The sequence below is a fragment of the Amphibalanus amphitrite genome, unplaced genomic scaffold, assembly GCF_019059575.1.
Source record: "Amphibalanus amphitrite isolate SeventyFive unplaced genomic scaffold, NRLGWU_Aamphi_draft 000872F_arrow, whole genome shotgun sequence".
NCBI lineage: Eukaryota > Metazoa > Arthropoda > Thecostraca > Balanomorpha > Balanidae > Amphibalanus > Amphibalanus amphitrite.
In genome coordinates, this window is record NW_024882366.1 from 265,423 (window position 1) to 284,690 (window position 19,268).

At 47.8% G+C, this 19,268-nt stretch overlaps 2 protein-coding genes across 3 annotated transcripts in view; one reads left to right on the top strand and one right to left on the bottom strand.

The window, feature by feature from the left end:
* The window catches only part of LOC122367472 (protein mesh-like), a 27,832-nt gene extending 17,329 nt beyond the window's left edge, over positions 1-10,503 (bottom strand). The window contains exon 1 of the mRNA XM_043340565.1: positions 10,378-10,503. The gene's annotated coding sequence lies outside the window, so the exon portion shown is untranslated. The remainder of the gene's footprint in view (positions 1-10,377) is intronic.
* On the top strand, positions 392-15,617 carry LOC122367473 (choline/ethanolamine kinase-like). Of its 2 annotated transcripts, none has more exons than XM_043340566.1 (9): positions 392-580; positions 6,032-6,134; positions 8,743-8,842; positions 10,405-10,530; positions 11,722-11,855; positions 12,268-12,387; positions 12,756-13,011; positions 13,382-13,774; positions 14,164-15,617. In XM_043340566.1, exons 1-9 carry the CDS (start codon positions 505-507, stop codon positions 14,281-14,283), a joined length of 1,428 nt encoding a protein of 475 aa, XP_043196501.1. In that variant the 5' UTR covers positions 392-504; the 3' UTR covers positions 14,284-15,617. The 2 variants fall into 2 exon arrangements, with proteins under 2 accessions (XP_043196501.1, XP_043196503.1); XM_043340568.1 differs by lacking the exon at positions 392-580 and adding an exon at positions 4,016-4,875.
* The last annotated feature ends 3,651 nt before the right edge of the window (positions 15,618-19,268 follow it).

Below are 19,268 nucleotides of genomic sequence, written 5' to 3' on the forward strand. Positions count from 1 at the left end.
AAATCAAAACCGCTGTTCCGTACGACTGACATGTCAGCCGACCATGCATTGAACCTCTCCCTCTCCCCTCCCTAGTCGGCTCGGCGGGTAAATGTCAGTCAGATGACAAATTGCGACGGAGACCAGATAGCTTACGAAGATATATGCATTTAGCATTGCGTAAGCGATCAGCCAACATAATCAAACAACCTTTAAACATTCACTTAACAAAGTATTCCCTTCGTAAATGGTCTGCTCTGGCGACACCCTATCAGAGCGTGCCGACCGCACTCGGTCCAAGGTTTATCACCTCTGGCCGGCCACCGATCACTCGACGGTCAAAGTAAGGTGCAAGGTTTATTTTCTGTCACTGGCGTGGTGATTTGTTACCACGCTCGACCCGTTATGTCTCAACACTCCTCCAATCGGAGAGTTCGGAGCACAGTCGTAGTCGCGATCTGGTACCGGCAGCGTCCCCTTGAGAAACCACGGCGCTTCTAACCGAGGACAAGAGGCGGATACAACATGGCCGAAGAGAAGATAGCAGACTCCATTGGCAGCTTCAGCCAGCTCAAGATATCGGATAGCAAAAAGAAAACAGGTAAGCTGTAAACTCGAAGCTTATCACGAACTATCTCATTGGTGATATTATGAATCACGAATCGTTCATTTTGTTGCGAGGTTTAAAGGGACCCTCCCACCTTCAAAAAAGTTAATGAATTGGCATGAAAGTGATGTCCCTTGGTTCAGAAAGAGCGAAAACGAATATCTACCAAATTTCACCGAAAAATATTCACTGGTTTTCAAGATATTAGGCTTTTACTTTTGTTTACTTTTTGGGATCTCCCCTGTTACTAGCGACTTTATTTGGAAGCAATAATTTGGCAGCCTTAAAGTGCGGCAGACGTTGCGCTCAAAGCAGCGTATACCACCACGTGTTAAAGGGACCCTCCCACCTTAACATTAGATTTGAGTTGAGATAGCCAAAATGGGGTCCCTGGCTCACAATTACCGGTTTCGGCACTCACAACATCGAGAAATGCCTTAAATCGGAAATATTGAATTTCAAAATTGCAGCATTTTGATTCAGAGGGGCTAATGCTTAGGAATACCCCTCTGAATGTGTGACGTCAGCGCAAATATCTAACGATTTTTAAATGTTTGACTAAAACGTTTTGTAGCACGCGGTGGTATATGCTACTTGCGCGCAACGTCTGCCGCAAACGCCGCACTTCTAAAATAAAGTCGCTAGAAACAGCGGAGATCCCAAAAAAGTAAACAAAAGTAAAAGTCTAATATCTTGAAAACCGGTGAATATTTTTCGGTGAAATTTGGTAGATATTCGTTTTCACTCTTTCTGAACCGAGCGACATCACTTTCATGTCAATTCATAAACTTTTTTGAAGGTGGGAGGGTCCCTTTAACGATGGTTTTAGTCTAAGATTTAAAAATCGTTAGATCTCCGCTGACGTTACAAATTCTAAGGGGGCATTCCAATGCATTAGCCCCTTAGAATCCGAAAACTGCAAGTTTGAATTCCATATCATAGGCGCGGGAGCCGGGGGGGCAGTGGGGGCAGCTTGCCCCCCCAACTCTGGGGCCGTGGGGGCGGTGCCCCCACAGCTTTGAGACGGAATACCACACTTTTTTTGCAAATGTTTTCTTTTTTGTTGAAAAAGCCGAGGGGTGAAAAATAAGTGGCCTAAAACCGGTGAGAAAACTAGATTTGGGGGTACCCTAGGTTGATCTCTATTATGGTGTGCCCCCCCAGTCGGAAAGTAGTTCCCGCGCCCCTGTTCCATATCTTCGAATTAAAGCATTTTTCGATGTTGTGAGTGCCCAAACCGGTATTTGCAGGCCATGGCCACCAATTTGGCTATCTCAACTCAAAACTAATGTTAAGGTGGGAGTGTCCCTTTAAGGTAGCACTTAGCAGACGAACATAAGTCTAATGAAGGGATGGTTCTTTTAAACGCAAGGCTGTCATATCCTTTTTTAGTCGTTAACGCACAAGAGCTTTTCTTCGGTGGGGGAGGGTCTTACATAGTACAATACAAATAATTACAAGAAAAAGAAACAGTTGATCTCAATACAAAGGTGCAGCAATGAGCGATACGCTGCCGACCCAGTTAAAACGCATCAAGGGCCCTCGGAAGGTACTGCGGGCGTCAGGCGCTCGATAAAACTTTTTGCTGACACCTAAGCAGGTTGCCGCTATCTCTCAAGCGGCTTCTTTCACGAGCGGCATTTGACTCATTTGACTCGGCATTGACTCATCGACGCTCTAGTCTCCTCACGTCAGTCTTTATCAGTAGTTGAAGAGCGCAGCTTTTCCCTACATACATACCGGGTGGCCCAGAAAAAACGTTCCCAACTTTAAATCAATATTTCTCAGAAAGCGATAACGATACAACATTACAACTTCCAATAGTCAATACGGCATACATTTTCAGTAAATGGTATGATTTTTATGTTATTCGGTCAATTACTTTTTAAATGGTTCGTGTTTCTAGCATGCCATGTAAAAATTACTTTTTTGCTCAGAACTTACTAAAAAAATGTGAGTGAACGGGCCACTTCCATCTCGGCACCACGGCCTGCAGCCATGATTGCTACTGGCAACTATGTAGTCTCATTGATGGTTCAGGCCTCAGGGTGACACATTCCCTTTAGCCTTTTTCCTTATTCGGTCGATTTACTGTTTGATCTTCTTGAAGGGAGGGCGATCAGCAGTAACCCATGCACCGTGCCACTCCTGTTCGAAACAGGACTTGTTAAAACAAATGGCATCCATTAACACTATTTTGGCTCAGTATTTGAATATTTGACACATAAGTGGGACAAAAATATTTAAAATGACAACACACGTGCTGGTTTCATTCACGTGTTCTATTTTTCCATTCGTTTTTTCTAACATGGTACGTCTAAGCCAATCATTACTGCCGTTCAACATCGGCAAAAAAAAGCAAAAACGTCTTACTTAATTCAACATAAGATTGCTGGCTTAAAAATGATGTTAGTGTTATAATTTGGCATACCAATGCGCAAAGAAGTGACGCAACCTTGATGAAAATTTTGGCTCGTTATTTGCACTCGAATTTGAGATATAGGCCTCCAAAGTTCGGAACGTTTTTTTTTTTTTTTGCCACCCGGTACATCAAGTCAGGTTGCCCCTAGTGCAACCTGTCATGCAAAGATTGTGTGTGGGTGAAATAGTGCATGGTAGGATAGACCTAAAAAGACACTCGGTATCGTATTAGAGAAAAATGAGACATTTAAAAACGTTATCTAATGGACTTGCAATTTTAAAACGTAGGATGCTTTGGCACACCTGCAATTTTGCGAAAGTAGACGTTTGCACTCCATTCCTGATAAAATCCTGATTAAGATAATTAGATAAAGTAAATTCCTGATTTAGCTATTTCACGACAGCTTTATGTGGTAGCGATGGCTATTGATTGCCGAGGATCAACTCGCTGGTTGCCAGGTCTGGTTCTCAGGCAGTGCACGGAAGGCAATTAGCCGGTCAGACATAGCCGGCGGCCACAGACAGCCGAGTCCCGGAAGGTATACCTATAGCCAAGCCGATTCATGACGAAACTGCCGTTGGGAGGTATAAAAGAGGCAGATTCAATGCGTCTTCGGCGGCTGATTGTCCGCTCATCCATTATAGACAGTCGGACAGCAGTGGCTTTGATTTGGAGGTTCGGCGACATGACGCCTTGGCGCTGACCGTTCACTGCGGCCAGATCAGTTAATCATCCTGTCATGGAGCCGTATGTTTCTTGGCCGTCGTTGTGACTCACGTGGGTTTCACGTGCCTAGCCGATCAAGCCTAACCGAAACAATTAATCCAAAATCTTCTCACCATCCTATCTACCTACCTCTACGTGTATATCTTCCTTGATCTGACCACCCTGAACAATATCCTCCTCTACCATCTTACCGCTCACACCCCACCTCAAATTGTGAATCAATCCCACCATCCCACCTACCCCTCCCGGCAGTGCCCCCCCCCCCCTCCGTCAGCAGCCCCACCTACCCCTCCCGGCAGTCGTGGCCACCAGGTCGGTCGGGGCTGGGCCGTGGCAGCCTGGTGGCAGCCAGCCCTCGGGGCGCATGTGCGGACTCCGTCGGCCCACCTCAGATCAATACACAGGGCCGGTCAGACGGCCAGGCGACACGGTGCGAGGAGGAGCTCACGTGGAGTGACGCAGAGCCTACCGTCCGTGCACAGTGTGGCGAGTGATTTCCAGGGTGTGTTTACGAGCACGAGGGGTTGTGTTTTAGTGTCAGTGAACGGAAGAGTGCATTCTTGGCAAGTTTAGAGATCCAAGATAAATTGAGCAAGCTGGTAGATATTTGGGCGAACACCGCGTGTTACGTCAGGTAGTGTGAACTGTGAACAGACGTCAGGTATCTTACCGAGTGGTTACACCACAAACTTACGGGCTAGAAGTTCCTGACCGCACGAAGCAGCCTCACGGTCTCTCCTGCCGGCGCGAGCCGGCTACAGCCTGCCATCTCGTGAGCTCAGCTCGTGAACTCTGAGATCTCGCCGTCTCACGTAACAGGCGCAGTATCCCGTGACCTTGTCAGACTCAGACGGCGAGCTATCCCACCAGTCAGTGCAGCGAGCGACTCCAAGAACCCCGTGAGTCCGCCCGATCTGAGAAGAGCCGGCCACGCGCCGCGCCGGGGCTAGGAAGCCTCGTGGTGCGTCCTGGCCCGCGCCGGGCAACACCCGTGTGTCAGCCGACACGGCTGGGCCCACGCCAGTCCACCAGCTGCGTGCCACCGGTTGTGCAACGGGGATAGAAGAGTGAACGATCGAGGGAACGCCAAACTTTTGAGGGACAGGATAGTGCACCAGCCACCACGGGGATATGGTTGTGGGTGAGTTTGAGTCGAGCGGCGAAGAGTCTGAAGTGGTTTATGGCGATGTGTTGGGCTGTTTGTCGGTTGTCAGGTTTTGTGAGGGGGATGAGAGGGAAAGAGTCTGTCAAAGCGTTGTTGATTGACTAGGACTCATGACTGAATGACTACAGGAAGTCAAGGCTCATGGATGCGCGGATTCTGGACCAACCATCGAAACGGTCTCCAGATTTGCCATAGAGACACGGCCCCATTATTTGGTATGATCATAGAAATAAAGCGGAAACGCGACCATAATTGACCCGCTATGACTCTTGGATACGATCATCGTTAACCTGCACAGAGCACAGGTCTCTGGGACCCAGCCATACGGAACCTGGCACACCCGCCGTATGACGTCACTATTTGTTTTCATTAGGTGACCTGACTTCACCCGACGTCAATCTATAAAAGACGTTTTTAGCATCACCAGACGAAACGCGACAACGGAAAACTAATTAATTCATGGCAGTAGTTATAGTGATATCTTTCAAACCTTCCTAAATTTTACGAAGCTTTTCCTTGGCTTAGTGGGTCATCGGGATTACATGCTGCTTTAACCGTTCTAATTGTGATTTATGCCGTAATTTCCCAGGATTTGCGCTAGAACACTGCCGATTGCGTGTAATAAGTACATATATGATTTTGAATTAACCTTTCCGTCTTGAGTATCAGTTAGTCCGTGCGATGCCTCAATCCTAACCTTATTAACGGTTTCCCACTTCTGGATAACACATATGCATTCCAGCGACTATGTTTATAAACGTAGTCTGCATGTTGTGATTGGGAGAAGTCGAGACAGACCTGCGTTACGTAAGCTTCGTCTAAGGTGTATTCCCTTGAGCTCAAGGATCCAGAATCGTCCAGCTACGCCTGCCGGTGAATTTCCGCGAAATATTCTGCGTTTCCCCAGATTTATGAGCAAGGCCAGCAGCCGGAGTTCGCTCGAGTTTGAAAGCATTTACTATCGACCGCGACTTCGTTGATAATAGCGCATTTAGCTGCTCATGTAGGAATCGGGTGTAACTGAAGCGCCCATTTTCATCATAGGACTGAGTCACAGAAGTGACACATTTACGACGTCACCGCTCTGACCATGGGCTGCTGTGTGTGACGCCACACCCCCTCCCTTTGGCAGAGGGCCAGGAGATGCGCAGCAAGGCATATGCGCTCTGCCGGGACTACCTGCACGGCGCCTGGCAGCTGATCGCATCAGACGAGATGATCTTCCGGCCCATCAGGTAAGCCAAAAGATAATGGGATGATGAAAGCGAATTCTTAGATGGCTCTACCGGTTAAATGCTCTTCGCACTACACTAATATAAAATAAAAATTGGTTGATTTTAACTAACTACTCTGTCAAATAATTAATACATGCGGCACAATACGTTTATATAAAGTTAGATAAGGCTGTAAAGGGAGAAATTATATAAACGAATGGCCATCAGACGTCATATTACTACCATAAAACTTAGTGAGGAGACGAATAATGCAACTTTTAAATCCCAATTCATACTCTGCGGTTGCTACTTCAATACTTCATGCTGCCGATTTGAGTAGCGACGGAAATGTACGTTTCCATTGCAATTCATGACGAGGCACCATAAAGGAACCGAATATCGACCATAGCTGGTGGTCATGCTCGACGGCCCGAGCTTTGACGTCTTTCATTCATGACGACGAGGCCGCAGTGACGCGAGCAGCTGGATCCACGGTCCGGGGGGGGGGGGGGGGAGGGTGACTTTGAAAACGGCCATGCAGCGCTCGGAAATAAAGAACATGTGAATGTCTGTCGGTCCTGTGACATCTTTTGCTTTGCTAATAAAATTTACCCGACACTCTTTATTGATTATGGTACTTGCGATGTTGCTTGTAGAATCAAAATAAAAGATGAAAAGTGGTCGATCCCGTCGGCTTTTAACGAACCGATTTATACCTACCCATGCACTGGCTCCAACAACCCTCCTGGCAGGGCAGACTCAATAAGACTCAGAACGGCAATACATAGCCTAGAGTAAAATAGAGCCAAGCTTTGGGTAAAACAAGGTCCCAGTTTCGACTAAGCGGAGTTGCTTGCTTACCCTGATCCATTTTTTCTCCTCACGAAGTGTTTTAAATTATTTCATGCTTACCACTATATACGCAACTCATTTAAACGGCGAATTAGGGGACTAAGTTGTGCTTTTTAATGGCTTAGTTAAAGATAATCTACATAGATATACAGCTGATTTGTTTAAGACAACATAATTGACATGCAGCAAAGCGTGCTGATTATCTGACGTGCTTCGGAAACTGTAGCAGATGAAAAGCTTTATATTCTTCGTGAAAATGTCTTATGAAATTCAAAACATTTCAAATAAATACTTTACATTCCAATGTCAATGTTGGAAGCAAAGGCAGCAGCAGAGGGCTTGGCATGCACTTATTACGGCAGTAGCTCCGCAGTAACCGCTACATTACAGCCTGTGTAGGGCGCTTCACATACCTGTAACATACCAGGCTAGTAAAATGCAAACATAAAAAACGTTACAAGCGATATGGGATATTGGCATCCTTAGCTGAATTACGCCCGTCTCTATACCTAATAGCGGAATAGGGTACACACCATAATAAACGAGCAAGTGCTCGATCTGCAGGGCTTATATGCTAGTCAGGTCGGCTTTGTAAATACATGCCAGCAACGCTTTGCTGGATCCACTGAGTCCCGTTGTCGGCGAGTCCACTTGACACTCAGTATCCGTGTATCCAGGGGTGTTTCGTCGACGGCTGGGTCGCCGGACATCCATATTTGATCCGTGACCTGCGTGACTGTCTGGTCGGGTCGCCGCTGACGATCAACAACAGGACGATTTAGGGCGGCGCAGCGGGACAGGCGAGCCGGTCATTACGTCCACACGACACACCAGGGTCAGCTGTTGTGACGGGGGTATGACCGGCGTCGATGGCTTAGTAGTTGGTTCTTGGTAATGGCGTGTAACCGAAATGTTTTTAGATGTTTATGTGGACGGAAAGATGATGTTATTATGAGCGTCTTACAACGAGAAGGAAAATAATTTATGTGCGTCTAGGTTTCCGTGTGTGGGCTCTATGAAATAATAGATTCTATGAAATAATAATTGTGTCGGTATGGGCATGATGCATTCGCAAACGTAAGGCTAGAATGTCATTTGTTGTCTTCCTCGGCACCAGAACAATAAAACCGTGCTCATCGCCTTCACCGGTTAGATTCCTTGAATCCACTAACGCCAGCCTGCGTGGCTAGGGCGACGGCTATGACCATAAATATTGTATGCATGGGTTCGGGATTTTCCAGGTACACAGGCCTCGGCATTCGGCCGGATCAATTCAACGTCGCTAACGATGATTACGGATCTCCGTCAAATATCAGAAATAAGTGCAACGATCCGACCCTGCCGGTGGTAAACTCGATCCTCGATATACCCTGCTCTGGGGATACCCGGTGATATGCTCTCAGAGCCGAAACTGATATTGCCGGTCCATATATCGGGCCAGCTGCGGGCTCGCGTTTATTTTGGGATTAGGATACAGCGACAGTCACGATCCAGATGATTTGTTTATGCCGTGAACGTTGGGGGTCGTTTTCCCCCGATTCCAGTCATTGACGTTCTGTTCTGTTTCTCCTCCCAAATAAATGACTTACACCGTCCTCCCGAATGAGGACGGTTTACCCCTGACTCCTTCCGAATTTTACCAATCGTACACTGTTCTCCCAAACCAGTCACCGTACACCGTTCTCACAATGAGTGACCATAGAAGGTTCTGGCGCAAATAAGTGACCTCATACTGTTCTCACAAATCAGTGACCGTACACCGTCCATCTGTCGGCAGTGGAGGCCTCAGCAACCTGCTGTATTTCTGCGAGCTGCCAAGCTACCAGTCTCCACTGGGCGACGAGCCATCCAGGGTCCTGCTCAGAATGTATGGACAGGTGCGTACGAGCCTAAAGGGCTTAACCCGCGACCTGGTGGGGGGGGGGCTATGTTTTGCCCCCCCCCTCCAGACTTTTCGATATATCTCCAGAACCACTGCGCCGATCGTCACCAAACTTTCAGTACCCTTTCGGACATCAATTTTACACATCATGACCAAAAATTTTCCAAAGGCTATGATAGGTTGGCCGGAAATGACGTCAGAGTGACGTCATGTTCTGCCGTTTTCGACCCAAAAAAGGGTTTCGCGGGAAGAGCTGTCAGGCCTATAGCTTTGCAAATACAGAAAAATGATAAAAAACATAAAAGCTGTAGAATCAACAGGGCTACAAAACTGCTATCTCGCATTTTTGAAATTTTTGGATTTGGACCCCCAAAATTCAAAAAATATATTTTTTTGATATAATAATCGAAAAATCCAAAAAGTTTTTTGAATTTCGCAAAAACCGGAATATATTTGATAGTCCTTACCGCCGTCCATCCACATACCAAATTTGAGATTGATACCTCTCTTTTTGGCGAAGTTATAGTGAAAAACTGTTCATAATTGATGACGTCAAATTTTCAAACTCAATTTTTAGCAATTCTAGACCCCGTAGCGCAAAACAAAGACCACCATTAGACTCCCCGTGACGAGCTGCATCGAATCAATACCCATTTTATGCAAAACTATCAACTTTAAAATTTGACCTTTTTTGGCCTGACCTTGACCTGACCTTGACCTGAACTTCACCAGAAAGAGACCTAAGCCGTACTTGATAGTCTTATAACCAACACCATTGAGTTGGAAATGAAAAATTGGCCATAAAACATGCATCACACAACCTTAGTAAAGTTGGGCTCATGTGACCTGACCTGTGACCCTTGGTGACCTGACCTGTGACCTGACCTGGTAATGTCAGTGACCTCTAATAGCAACATATCTACTAGGCAACTGACGCCCTACCGCTGATTATCGACAAAATGCGTTTTCCTCGGTGTTATAGCGCATTCCCTAGCACACCTGTGAACGGTGAAACATTTCATTTTTGACCTGACCTGTGACGTCATCAGTGACCCCGAGGTCAATGAAATTTGGTTTCCTTCGACAAATTTGACAGGCCTTTCGAACACCGTTTGAATTTTGCGGATCCGTCCAGTAGTTTCGGAGATACGAGGGGGGGGGCAAAAAATAGCCCCCCCCACCAGGTCGCGTTATAAACAGACCCCACCAGGGCGCGGGTTAATCTGCTTAGTAGAGGAGTTGGTCGGTTTTTGCTATTTTTAACGTTTTATTTGATGGCTGCGCTGATTGATGGCAGTGCGCTAGGCTCATGCATCGTACAATGACCGTAGTTTTGAAGTGCGATACGGTGCGATCTAAGTAAAAAGCTGAGCGATAAATCGAGCGTTGTCACATATGATTAAAGCTTACAAGAAAGCTCATTTGCCAATTTAAATTATATTGTTCGATAATTTGGCTGATTTATTGGTGCTTTATCGAATTTACCCACCGAACCCCACCCACTGCACCTCTCTACGAGTCCTGACTGACCTGCACTGCTCCATTGTCCGGCCACAGGTGCGGGACGGCGCACACGACTCGACCATCACCGAGTCGGTCATCTTCACACTGCTGGCAGAGCGGCGGCTCGGGCCCAAACTGTACGGCATCTTCCCAGGCGGACGGCTGGAACAGTACATACAGGTGAGGCCTGAGGGGTACAGCTGTGGGGTACAGTAACAGTACCTACAACAAGCGACAGCTCAAAGAGGAGAGACTGAATCATTTCGAAAGCTTCGAGAGGAGAAATAGTCTGAAGGGGCTCACTCACCGGGTACTTTCTTTCACTTTCAATATGATGGCAGTAGCTAACACAATGGTATAAATATTACCGAAACGAATTTATAGAAGCTTGTCACAAAATGTCCTTCGAACGATGTCAATGAACAATCGAACGATGTCTTTCAATTTCTTGCTTACCTACTTTGTCAAAGTTCCTTAGCTCCAACACACAACATGTAGGTACAGGATACATACTTCTGTTTATATTTAGGTGTATGATATTTCTGTTTGTATTTTACGTTTTTGTCTTCTATTCTATTGCACGTTTTATTTTTATTTGTCGCCATCATAGGTGTACGTGCATGTTAGTTGTGCAACGTAATGCCACGACCTTCACAGTGCAATGCAGCACTGATAGAGCGACTAGCGTAAGCTAGCCACCGATAGACCCCACTCGGAGATCTTTGACCTCATGTCCTCGAGCGCACGGATGCTATGGCGCAGTTCGATGCACTTTGGTACGTTATATGCAGTCTCATTGCGAGACAACGGGAAGCCGTTGGGGTTAGACTCGGCTGTCGGCGGCACAAACATGCAGAGACTGTGGACACTGGTCAGGGTCGAAGGGAGGGACGGGTACGCGCGGCGACGGTGGAATGCGGGACGTTTTAGGGCGCCGCTCGCGGTTCCAAAGTCGAGACATGATCGCATCAGTCCTCAGAATTCAGGCAACTGACTTGAGGATAGTGATTAGTGACATGAATATGCCAGGACTTCATGAAGCGATGATGAAATGCCTTTAGAAAATACTGCCTTCCGTTCCACTGGTAAAATGTGAATAAAAATATCATTCCTATCCAGTGTAAATAAAACAAAATAAAACACAAATGTGTCAGCTAATAAAGCAGATGCGTGGACATTCGTGCAACTGCAACGAATGCCGATATTCATTGGCTCCAACCTTCATATGCATTACCATGGTTTCTAACCTGTACCACTTAACTGCCACCGTCTATCATAACCTGAATGCCAAACCACCTAAGCCCTTGCACTTGTGACGACTGTGCGAGCCCGGTTGATAATAACCTGATTCACCCCGGATCCGCTCCACAGGCATTGCCGCTATCGTGCAGCGACCTGAGGGACCCCCAGATCAGCACGAAGATCGCTGAACGGATGGCCATGGTACACTCACTGGAGGTGCCCATCTGCAAGGAACCCACCTTCCTCTGGGTCACCATGAAAAAGTGAGCACTGCAGTGACTGAATGCTTTTAATTGCCGTTGGGGTATTGAGGCAAGGATTCCAGGCTAGTTAGTGCGCTCACGATTCGTTGCCAGCTCTCGGGTGGTGACAAGTCGACTGACGACATACTTTTATAAGTTAATATTGGGCATGTTGCATGATCAGGGCCAGCGAGCAAGCCGCCAACTACGAAGCATCGACTGACGACTGTCGATAAAGGATTTTATGTAGCATGCCTGATAAGTTAAACCTTAAAAAAAAAACTTCACAAATTCCTCGCACGAAACGGCCGATCTTGCTCAATAACTGCAACACCACGTAACTGGATTGTTCTCGAACAAATAAGATGGCTAACGACAATTCCAATAACGCGAAAATTAGACGACTAACCGGTGTTGATTTTTTCGTTCCAAGGTGGATCCAGCTATCTGTCGCATGTCTGAGTGACGAAACGTTAGCGGACAACCCGGAGAAGGCGGCGATCATCAAGGCATTGCGACTCTGCGACTACGAACACGAAATGGAGTGGATCAAGTGAGTGAGCATCTGAGAACTTAACACAGAGATCGCTGCGAGTTTTTAACTTATTATGCGGTATCGAATGATAAACGCTACTAACTGTTCACTCCAAGAGGAATGACAAAAAGCACTCAAATGGACGGAAATGCCCACGATGCTGTAACCGGCATGCCTTCGAGTCAAAATAAATAAACGAAAAGGAAGCATTTTCCCTCTTACTATAAGCAGTCATGTTGTCTAGTTTCTGGTATCGTATGTAAATGCTCCGATAAAACTATTCCAGTCTTCACTCCCGTGATGTCTGAATATAATCAGCCTCTACCAACTAGCAGTGTCATCCAGCGCTGTATATGCAGTAACAACCGGCCCACCGCTCTCGACAGGGACTACATCGGCGGCGTATGCTCGCCAGTCATGTTCTGTCACAACGACTGTCAGGAGGGGAACATCCTGAGACACGACCTGGGCACCAGCGGCCGGCCGCCCAAGCTGACGCTCATCGACTACGAGTACTGCAGCTACAACTACCGCGGCTTCGACCTGGCCAACCACTTCTGCGAGTGGATGTACGACTACTCGCCGCCGCAGTACCCCTTCTTCGCGGCGTTCCCCAGCCGGTGGCCCAGCAGGGAGCAGCAGGTCAGACAATTCGCTGATCTGAGAATGAAAGACGACCGAAATAGGCCTAGGATGTATTTCAAGTCAGCCATTTAAATCTCCTCTGGTTTTCTCCCCCTTATTATATGCTTATTTTGAAAGGGCTTTGAGGCCGACCTTTTGCGTATCTGGCATTGTTGGCCGCTCGGATAAGAGGCTGGGCTCGAATAGATGTCGCCCTCCGTCAGTATGGCTCGTCGTCGCAGCACTCATACAGAACAGTCACGTGAAGGTGTGACAACTGACGACAAAGAGCCAACGACCATAGGTCATTCGCGGATATCGGAAGTCTTACAGGTAAAAAACAACACCTCAGGGTTACGCTAATTGTCCCATTAATCCGTCGTTACAGTTGCGGTACATCCGAGCCTACATCAAAACACGCGACGGAGCAGCCAAAGAGGCCAACACCACACCGACGAAAGTCAGGCTCAGCAACGGTCCGGAGCCCCAGTCAGGGGACGCAGGCAGTAGCGAGCCGAATGCTGAAGTCGAGACCGCCAACGGGCCCGTCGAAAATGGACCAGAGTCGGAGCCTGTAACGGCGACGGCGACGGAGACGGCGACAGAGACTGAGACGGAGACGGAGACGGAGAAGGCGGAGACGAACGGGACCGGTGAGCAGGCGGAGGAGGAGGAGCGTCTGCTGGAGGAGGTGCGCGTCTTCACACTGGCCTCCCACCTCTTCTGGACGCTGTGGAGCATCGTCAACGCGCCCGTCTCCACCATCCCATTCGGATACTGGGTACGTAATGAAACCTTTCTCTTCGACAATGTGCCTACTGCGTATGAGTGTTCGCCAGAACACAAAAAAACATGCATTTTTTATGCAACGGGATAGGAAAAGTTTGCCATTCTTTCGACAGCAGTCTATTATTCTTTCTCTCTGACATTATGCCGCGCAGATGTGTCTCTATGGAATTAACAGTCCGTCTTCGAATCATGAGCTTTCCAAGCTTGCCCCACCCGTCAAACATGGCCAACAGGCAGCAAGCAATTATTTAATGAGTAAATATAATTGCCACTTGTCTTATAAGGAGGTTCATCATATTTCAGAGCCGACTATTAATCCATCACCTCGACCCGAATGGATAAGTCGGCAAATCACATCTGACGACTCTTTTATTGTGACAGGAGTACGGTCTGTGTCGCCTTCGCGCCTACCAGGACCACAAGCAGATGTTGCTGGAGTCGGATCCCAGGTGTCCGAAGGTCGAGCAGGGCGTGAAAAGGTCGGCGGCGGAACTCGAATAGCTGACCTCCAGACACGGCCGTGACTGAAGTCGCACAAACCAGCACGACTGGGTCCTCGAGACTTCACCTAAAAACCGTGTGGTTTGGCTGCACTTCCGATGAAAGTTGCTCGAGGATAATCGATTGGAAGCCGACTGAAGCCCAGCCAAGTCGTGCGACAAAATGGAATATTCCGCACGATGCTCGCTTTTCATCGTCTGTCTGCTGTCGCTGGGAACGAGACGGGCGCGCCAGTGACTAGTGAGAGCTGTGATCCCATAGGCAAATAGGAGGGCCGCGGCCCCGGCAGACCCCACGCAGAACTGTGATGCTTGAGCCAAGCCCTGAGCAGAACTGTGATTCCACGTACTGTTTGTTGTCCTCGGTCACGTGTGGCACGCGGCGAGCTCCCCACCTATGCAGCCTCGCACTCTGGCGTCGCTCCGCACCCTGTGCCTTCTCACGCGCGGTCGGTTCGGGCATGCTAAGAGAGTTGTGCAGGCTAGTGAGGTTTTTACACAATGTCATCGGCAAGGTTCTTCAAACAGCAAAAGCCTTCTGCCGACCGAGAAGTCGTTAGTAAAGTGAAATTGTGAATGAGATTTTATCATGTGTTCCGGCTTGCTGGTGACATAAACTGTCACCTTTGACCTAGCAGACAAAACATCGTTTACTGGGTGGGACGTTGACAAGAAGTCCAGTGACTTCCCCCAATGGCTTGAAGCAGCACTTGAACCATTCCATACATGTGGGCCATTCCTCATTTCCTCAATCCCGATATTTTCCCAACATACACGCGCACTGCTCATACCCATTCACGGCTACCGGTGCACTCGGATGCCTGTACGTCTGTTCTATTGTCGTGATTGATTAATTATATCACCGTGTCCTGAGTGCTGACCCAATGCCGTATTAGAGTGCTGACCAGTCCCGTGGTACCCGAATTCAGACGACACGGGCTTGATATGTTGGCGATACAGCCGTGTGACGTTTGATACTAAATGTTCCGCATGTTCCGCATGTTCCGCAACTGTTTCGCGTTTCGCACTAAGCTTTTACGGATGATTCTGGGCAGATCTCAGGAAGGGGCGATACATATATTTTGTTTGATCGCTATACGTTCGAACCCACGCTGTGTTCCATTACTATTTCATGTTTAATCCAGTACCGTGTCATATGTTACAATACAATGATGACACTGGCTAGAAGCATTAGAGCGCAAGTTCCATTATTATTATAAATGTTTTGATTGCCGATTAGGCGGAGGACCATAGCTTGTTGTCTATCGGCATTGTTTGATCGTGCGATAAATACTCTGGACGCGGTTTATGAACTCTGACTCGTATATCCTTCCCCACCATTATGGGTGTGGTAGGTATACTCGTATGTAGTTGCTGGCCGTCCGTTTGATGCGTCTCCACTCTACCATTATATTGCGGCCGTTTCCGGAGGTATGCGAATGTTGGGCAGTTTGAGCCGGCAGGGAAAAAGGCAAACGTTTTAAAATTTGTTTTGACCTACAGAGTTTTTAAGACCTGCAATGCAAATATTGTATGACCAATGTCCGATGACTGTCACCGCAATATCAAGGTCGCTAGCGATGGCCACATTCAGGATAAAAGTGATACACTGCAATGGTAAGGTAAGAACGTGGTTTTGGGTCTTATCAATACACGATTCACGACATAATCGCACAGCGAGTGATTTGCTGTTTTTGTGAGCAGGTCAGAGGTATTCAAAATAAACAGTTGAAAGATCAAGTGCTTCATGCGTTCAATGATGACTTTTGTTGTAAATGTCCATACTTCAACGGCACGAAGTAATAAGTTTGTCCTTATATCCGGTGCAACCAAGCAGCATTACACATGCGACCAGCGTAAACGGCAATGAGTCGCGCCAAATAAACCGCGCCAAGGTGGTGTGCGTGGGGAGAGGCGAATCCGTCATATTTTTGGCACACCGTATGGTCTATCTGTTCCGCTCTAATGTGGAAATTTCCGATCTTTTGAAAATTTTAGACACGCCTTGTTCTCATCGTCAGAGCGATGAAAATTGAAAACGCATTGCATGTATTTCATAAAATGACACAGATCGACTGATATGCGGCATGACCTTTTCCGATTTAGTAATGACCTTGACCTACAGGTCAAATGTCAAATTGATCTTTCAGGGTTAAAGTATCGTTCCGATATGACCGATGACGTGTCTCTGCAAGAAATACGATGTCGGTAAAACAATGCATATAAATAAGTGCTATAAACCGTTTTGTGATAGAATGTTAAAAACGGGAAAATTTGACCTTTTGAACATAACAGAGGCAATGAGCATATGACGCAGCATGACATTTCGGATGTCACCAAGTTCAAACTTCAAGCTAGAACTTAGAAGTTATACCTACGAAATACGACAACTGACACACTTCAACAAGATACGAAGCAATTGAGAAAAGTGCTTACCATTCACTGACATCATGCGTGGCTTGCGAACAGCGCTTCGATGGGAGCAGTGAGCACAGATCAACAACATTCCCTTGCACCCTCCGAGCCAAGATCAGAGCAGGCCCATGTCACTCAACTTTTGATGACATCATAAGGGGGCCTCGGGACAATTAATGGCGCGGTGCGCCACAATCGCTCCCACGCTACTTGCCAACAGCTGCCATTTTTTAAAATATTATTTTGAAATAAAGTTTCAAGTAATGAAAATATTGTAATAAAGTTGTAGCTTAAATCTATACCATATCTAAAAACTTACTGAAAAATGATTTATCCATAGTAAAAATATGAGCTCGATGCGTTTTTACGTTGCTTTCCTGCTGCTGCAGAGGGTTTTTAAATCGTCTATATCTTCAAAACCGGCCATTTCTTAGCATATTGCTGCTTTTTTTTGTCGCTGGAGAATTAGTTGGGCTTTCCATTGACATCAACGACTGAGCGGTATGTGTAGAGTGCCATCAATAATCTTCAAATGAAGTTCGTCATTTTTACGTTGCAACGGAATGGAGTACCCCTTGCGAGCATCAGGGGTGACGTCACTCAGGATCTGTCTCTGATTGGTCGGCGGGGGAGTGACTGTACCTTCTATAGATGGCCTTGGATCAGAGCTTTCGACATCCGAGAGAATAATAGTTGAAGCAGAAACTGCCAAATTCAGTGGCCAGCGTCACCTGTTTTTGTAATCGCACCGCGCTGCAGCGCCACCTGGACTTTATATGTGGTCTGTTCTGGCCTGTTCCAGTTGCACTTCTAAACACCTCAAACTCCTCCAAGAGCAAGATAGAGGAGGTTGGAGCAGGGCCCTCCTTCTTCACACCTATCCGTGCTTCTATCCTTAGGATACTGAAATCCTTCTCCTCCACGCCACAACCCCCCTCCGGGCTGGACAGGCAACTTTATCTCATGCGGGCTGCTCCCTTGGAGCAGCACCGCTGCTCCCGAGGGAGCGCACCCCGTAGCCGGGTGCAGTGAGTGCCTTGGGGCTGGGTGGCCTGTCCTCTGGACGGGCTCAGCCCCGGCGACTCACTAGGGTGCCTGCCCAGACCAATGTCTCCCCCTAATTCCTATCATCCTTCCGGCTCTGCAATGGTCTTGTCGACCGAAAGGGCCTAACCCAACAAAACAAAAAACAAACAAACAAAGCCCTCCTTCTTCACCGTTCCGTGCTTCTATCCTCAGGACACTGAAATCCTTCTCCTCCACGCCGCAACCCCCCTCCGGGCTGGACAGGCAACTTTATCTCATGCGGGCTGCTCCCTTGGAGCGGCACCGCTGCTCCTGAGGGAGCGCACCCCGTAGCCGGGTGCAGTGAGTGCCTTGGGGCTGGGTGGCCTGTCCTCTGGACGGGCTCAGCCCCGGCGACTCACTAGGGTGCCTGCCCAGACCAATGTCTCCCCCTAATTCCTATCATCCTTCCGGCTCTGCAATGGTCTTGTCGACCGAAAGGGCCTAACCCAACAAAACAAAACAAAAACAAACAAACAAGCCCTCCTTCCACCTATCCGTGCTTCTATCCTCAGGATACTGAAATCCTTCTCCTCCACGCCACAACCTCCCTCCGGGCTGGACAGGCAACTTTATCTCATGCGGGCTGCTCCCTTGGAGCGGCACCGCTGCTCCCGAGGGAGCGCACCCCGTAGCCGGGTGCAGTGAGTGCCTTGGGGCTGGGTGGCCTGTCCTCTGGACGGGCTCAGCCCCGGCGACTCACTAGCAGAGCTGGGCAAGTGCGTTCCTTTAGTGCGTTCCTGCGTTCTTCCGTACGTACGCACCGCCCCTTTTAGGAACGCAAGAACGCAGGAACGCAAAGTTTTTCAAAGGAAGGCAAGTAAGAGGAACGCACCACCCGAAATTTTGAAGCGTTCCTGCGTTTTTGCTGAACCACCCGAAAAAATTATATTGCTGCCAATGACCTATGTGTCAAATGTTTGAATCTCGAGTACGTGTGTTTGCCGGTAGAGGCGCCACTTGTCGGTCGAATCGAGGAAGGCTTGCTTAGATTTAGTGGTGATGTTTACTATTCGATACGGTTTCAGGCATTAAATGTGTAAATAATTTTAGTGGTGATGTTTACTATTCGATTCAGTTTCAGGCATTCAATGTGTAAAGTAAATATGATAAACTTTTACTAAGATACATCTTTTAACTTAACTATTGTTTTTAAGCAGGTCGTATTTTTGTTGAAAACCCTACGGATGATATTGGTAAAACGTATTTCAGATATTCGATTCGGAAAAGAGGTGTCGAGTTGCTTTTCGGCCCCACGTCGCCATTCTGGGTATTCTGTGATCGATTCGCCCCGTGTTTGGTTGGGCCCGCGCCGCGTGGTTCGGCGGTATTTTTGGGGGAGGAACGCAGGAACGCAGGAACGCTTACGCACCGAACGAAAAAAAATTGAGGAACGCTATTCCAGGAACGCACTAACCGCGGCCGGAGGAACGCAGGAACGCTAACGCACTACCGAAAATCGAGGAACGCGCCCAGCTCTGCTCACTAGGGTGCCTGCCCAGACCA